The 5,945-nt window shown below is 39.5% G+C and overlaps 1 protein-coding gene across 1 annotated transcript in view; it reads left to right on the forward strand.

Annotated features, from left to right (window-relative positions):
* The window catches only part of LOC102502177 (L-threonine 3-dehydrogenase, mitochondrial), an 8,940-nt gene extending 7,212 nt beyond the window's left edge, over nucleotides 1-1,728 (forward strand). Inside the window, exon 2 of the mRNA XM_014592001.1 lies at nucleotides 889-1,728. Within this exon, the coding sequence (XP_014447487.1) occupies nucleotides 889-1,728 (840 nt within the window). The remainder of the gene's footprint in view (nucleotides 1-888) is intronic.
* Nucleotides 1,729-5,945: the final 4,217 nt, after the last annotated feature.

Here is a 5,945-nt window from a genome sequence, read left to right on the forward strand (position 1 = left end):
CTATTTTAATGCCTTTTATTTCATTTTCTCATCTTATCACATTGGCTAGGACTTCCAGCATTATATTGAAAAGGAGTGGACAAAGTGGCCACCCTTGTGTAGTACCAGTTTTTTTTTTTCTTTTTTGAGAGTTTTTTGTTTGTTTGTTTGTTTTGCTACAGGGCACGTGCGCTTGCCTGAAAGACAGAGAGAGACAGACAGACAGACAGACAGACAGAAAGTGAGAAATCACCCTCAGGGGGGATGGCCACACCACTTTCCCTTCTCCATTCTCCTCTCAGGATCTTGAGCATGCATGCACATGCACCTGGAGTGAGTTTAAGCCATCGGGTCCAGGACTTGAACCATGATCGACTACATGGGAGTCCAGTGACATAGCCGTTACACCAATTGCTGGTTCCTCTAGTACCAATTTTTATTCAGTATAATGTTGGCAATAGATTCTTCATAAATGGTTTTTATTATGCTGAGAAATGATCCTTTTATACCAATTTTGCTGAGAGTGTTAATCATGAGGGGATATTTTATTTTGTCATATGCTTTTTCTGCATCAACTGAAATGATCATATGGTTTTTATCTTTCTTTCTGTTAATATAGTGTATTATGTTTACGGTTTTGCATATATTGAATCACCCTTGCATCTCTGGGATAAAGCTTACCTGGGTCATAATGAATAATCTTTTTTATGTGTTGCTGGATACAATTTGCTAATATGTTGTTGAGGATTTTTGCATCTATATTCATCAGAGATATTGGTCTATAGTTTTACTTTCTTGTCATATCCTTACATGTTTTGGGAATGAGGGCGATGGGAGCTCTATAAAATGAATTTGGGAGGGTCCCTTCCTTTAGGATCTTTAGAAATAATTTGAGAAGAATGAGGTTAGTTCTTCTTCCACAGTTGCCCATTTATTTATTCTGATATCTTGGATTATAAGAATCTTCATGAGATCGTGGTCAACAACCGCATCACTTGGCTGTTTCATTACAGTGCTTTGTTCAGTGCTGTCGGAGAAGCACAGGTGTCCTTAGCGAGAGCTGTGAACATAATGGAATTGCATAATATTCTGGACATTGTAGCAGAACACAACCTGTGGTTGTTTGTGCTCAGCATGATCGGGGCTTTTGGACCTACCTCTCCTAGGAACCCAACCCCTGATCTCTGTATTCAGAGACCCAGGACCACCTATGGGGTGTCCAAGGTCCACACGGAGCTCATGGGAGAATATTATTATTACCAACATGGGTTGGATTTCTGGTGCTTGAGATATCCTGGAATCATTTCAGCTGACTCCCAGCCTGGAGGAGGAACAACTGACTATGCAGTCCAGATTTTCCACGATGCTATGAAGAATGGCAAATTTGAGTACAACCTGAGGGCTGGCAAGAGGCTCCCCATGATGTATACTGACAACTGCCTCAGGGCCACCCTGGAGGTCATGGAGGCCCCAGCCGAAGCCCTCTCCCCGAGGACCTACAATGTCAACACCATGAGCTTCATGCCCCAGGAGCTGGCCCAGGAGCTTCTCAAGCACATGCCGGAATTCCAGAACACTTACAACATGGATGCTGTCCGACAGGCCATAGCGGACAGTTGGCCAATGAACTCTCATGACAGCAATGCTCAGAAGGACAGGTGGTGGAAACATGATTTTGATCTTCCGGAGCTGGTAACTACGATGTTGAACCTCCACGGTTCTGACACCAGAGTCGCCCAGGCCAACTGAAAGAATCCAATGGAAGAAATCCTAGGTCCTGGATCACCAACAGGGAGCCATCAAGCCCCCAAGGTTATAGATTGTAAGGAAACAATGTTATCCAGAGTCAAACTGATGGGACTAAATTTAGGCAGCTCATGTTGTACTGCTAGATGGGGAGTGGAGTTAGCTTTCAGTCAGTTTAAAATGCCGGTCTGGTGGTAGAACTTTTCACTGCTGTTTGTCTAGACTCGTCCTGAAACACATACCATGAATGAAGACCTAAGTCAGAGTAGTTCCTATATATTTCCTTAATTAAGATGAAAGGACCATTCCTGGAAAGGTAGAAGTTTGTGACATTTGTATTTAATTCAATTCAACTTAAATTTAATTAATATTGCAAAGAGTCCATGGTTCTCTTGACTAGAGAGCAAAGATTATGTTTTAAAGACTTTCAAAGATGTTCTTCAACTTTAAAAGCATTCTTTACAATCTCACCAAAACATACAAAATGATTGGCATATTTTTGTATTTACCATATACAAGAGATTTTAACATTGATTCAGAAATCTTCTAGCTTATTTTTTCTGTAAGAATATGTATTTGTAGGAAGTCGGGAATATCAAAGATGATGTACCTAGTAAAGGGGCCTCTTTGATTGCCCTGCTGAGATTGACTCAGTGGGAGACAGGAACCTCAGGATGCCACTGGCTCCCCTTGCCCCCTTATAGTGCACATACTAAAATCCCTCCTCCACCACCCCCCTCTCAGGATTTTAAGTGCACGCTCATGCACCTGGCACAATTTTCAAGCCACCAGGTCCGGGGCTTAAACCACTGTGTAATTATTTATTTTTCCCCAAGCTGCTAAGTCCAGGATTTGAACCGTGGAGTCAGTCATATGGGATCCAGCTCCCTTAACCTCCACACCACTTGATGATCCCACCACTGGTTATTCTAAAGCAACGATGACCCAGTAGTTGAAACCAATTCCAAACACTATTTTCTAAAGAGCCATTTCTAGTTATATCCTTTTTTAAACATGTTCTCAGACTGAGCTTTGAGAAGAGCTATTCCAAGCCCTCTGGTACAACTACTGTAAAGTCGTTGTATATGCAGACTAATGTCTCCCAGCTACTTTGGTGTCTACTATGTGTGAAGTCACTGGAAAGTGAAACTCCCTGGTCCACGGCTTCATCATGGATATATTGTTAACTGCTGTCAAGAATGAAACGGTGTTTATATTATGAGCTTAATGACAATAAAACGTTATGCATTTGAGGAAAAAAAAAACTCTCTGCCTACCCCAATGCCCCCCAGAGTTTCCCAGTGTTTTCCAGTAGTAATTTTATAGTTTGAGGTCTTAGGTTTAGAGCTTTGATCCGCTTTGAGTTGATTTTTGTTAATGGTAACAGATAGAGGTTCAGATTCATCTTTTTTGCAGGTAGAAACCCAGATTTTCCACCACCATTTGCTAAAGAGGTTTTCCTTTTCCCACTGGATTGACTGGGACCCTCTGTCAAAGATCAGTTGGCTGTATGTTTTGCCTCTTATTTCTGGAGTATCTACTCTGTTCCATTGGTCCTTGTGTCTGTTTTTGTGCCAATACCATGCTGTTTTGATTATCACAGCTATGTAATATATTTTGAGATCAGGAATAGAGATGCCCCCCACTCCACTCTTCTTGTGCAAGATGGCTTTGGCAATATGTGCTCTTTCATTATTCCAGACAAATTCTATGTCTTTTCTAAATCTGTGAATAATGCCTCTTGTAATTTTATAGGAATTGTATTAAATATGTAGATTAACTTGGGTAGGATTGCTATTTTGATTATATCAGTTCTCCCAACCCAAGAACATGGGATGTTCTTCCACTTTTTTGTGTTCTTTTTAATTTCTTTTAAAATATTTTCATAGTTTTTTTTTTTTATAGAGGTCCTTACTTTCTTTGGTTAATTTTATTTCTAGGTATCTTGTGCTTTTTGCAACTATAGTAAATGGGATTACTTTCTTCAGTTCTGTCTCTGTCTGCTTGTTGTTTGTATATAGAAGTGCTACAATTTTTTTTTTTGAGAGGTTTTTCACTATAGGGCGCGTGCGCTCGCCAGAAAGACAGAGAGAGACAGAGAGACAGAAAACGAGAAATCACCCCCCAGAGGGGATGGCCACGCCACAATCCCTTCTCCTCCATTCTCCTCTCGGGATCTTGGGCACGCACGCACAGGCGTCGGGCGTGGGTTTTAAGCCACCGGGTCCGGGACGCGAACCACTGTCGACTACGTGGGAGTCCAGTGACATAGCCATTATGCTAACTGCTGGTTCCTGAAATGCTATAGATTTTTTGTAAGCTAATTTTGTATTCTTCCACTTTACTGTATGCATTTATTACTTCAAAAAGTTTTTTCATGGATACTATTGTGACTTCTATGTATACAATCATGTCATCTGTAAACAGAGATAACGTCAACTCTTTTTTCCCTATTGGAATGCCATTGATTTCATTCTCTTGTCTGATTGCCTTGGCTAGGACTTCCAGTACTATATTGAATAGGAGTGGAGAAAGTGGGCAGCCTTGTCTTGTACCAGTTTTTAGCAGAAAAGCTTTCAGCTTTCCCCCATTCAGTACAATGTTAGCTATAGGTTTTTCATAGATGGCTTTTATTATGCTAAGAAAGGATCTTTCTATGCTGATTTTACTGATAGTCTTAATCATGAAGGAATGTTGTATATTGTCAAATGTTTTTTCTTCATTGAATGAAATTATCATATGGTTTTTATCTTTCTGTTAATATGGTGCTACATTTATGGTTTTGCAAATGTTGAACCACCCTTGCATCCATGGAATAAAGCCTAACTGGTCATGATGAATAATCTTTTTTATATGCTGTTGAATACGGTTAGCAGTATCTTGTTGAGAATTTTTGCATCTATATTCATAAGATATATAGGCCTGCAATTTTACTTTTTGTCATATCCTTACCCATTTCGAGAATGAGGATGATGGAGGTTTCATAGAATGAATTTGAAAGGATTCCTTCCTTTTGGATATCTAGAAACAGTTTGAGTAGAATGGGGATTACCTCTTCTTTAAAAGTTTTGAAAAATTCAGGGGAACCAGCAGTTAGCGTAATGGCTATGTCACTGGACTCCCACATAGTCGACCATGGTTCGCCCGATGGCTTAAAACTCATGCCGGGTGCATGTGCATGCGTGCCCAAGATCCCGAGAGGAGAATGGAGGAGAAGGGATTGTGGCATAACCATCCCCTCCGGGGGGTGATTTCTCGCTTTCTGTCTCTATGTCTCTCTCTGTCTGTCTGGCAAGTGCACACGCCCTATAGCGAAAAAATAAATAAATAAATAAAAAATAAAACAACTCTCCAAAAAAAAAAAAAAGTTTTGTAAAATTCAGCAGTGAAGCCGTTGGGACCTGGGCTTTTCTTTGTTGGGAGGTTATTTATTACTGATTCAATCTCATTGCTTGTTATACATCTATTCAGGCTTTCTATTTCCTCCTGAGTCAATCTTGGTAGAATATACGTGTCCAGGAATTTGTCCACCTCATCTATGTTTTCTTGTTTGTTGCCATATAGTCTCTCATAGTATCCTCTAATGATCTTTTGTATTTTTATTATGTCTGTTGTAATGTTGCCCGATTCATTGTGAATTTGATTATCTGGTTCCTTTCTCTCTTCTTCTTAATTAGTCTAGCTAATGGTGGGTTAATCTTGTTTGACAATAACATGTATGATTAACCCACTATACAGTGCATTCTGGATGGGAAATTGCATCTTGTATGCTGTGATGATGTTCAGTGAATAAATGTAAAATAAATAAAAATAAATTTAAAAAAAAGATAAAAACTGTAAGAAAAGACAAAGAAGGGTATTATCTAGTAGTAAATGGGCTAATTCATCAAGAAGACATAACACTTATAACTATCTATGCACCCAACTCAGGAGCACCCAAATACGTAAAGGAAAGTCTACTAGGTCTAAAAGGAGGGTTTATCTGAAACACACTAATTGTTAGGGATAATCCCAAAAATAGACAAGTGGGATTACATCAGATTAAGAAGTTTCTGCACAGCAAGAGACACAGTAATTAGTGTGAATTACTAATTCTTGGAATGAGTGAATATTATTGCTAACTGTGCCTCAGATAAGGAACTAATAACCAGGATACACAGGGAACTCAAGCAGCGTACTTGTAAAATAAAAAATGATCAACCCAATTAAAAGATAGGGAA

Source organism: Tupaia chinensis, unplaced genomic scaffold (assembly GCF_000334495.1).
Source record: "Tupaia chinensis unplaced genomic scaffold, TupChi_1.0 Scaffold000634_1, whole genome shotgun sequence".
NCBI lineage: Eukaryota > Metazoa > Chordata > Mammalia > Scandentia > Tupaiidae > Tupaia > Tupaia belangeri.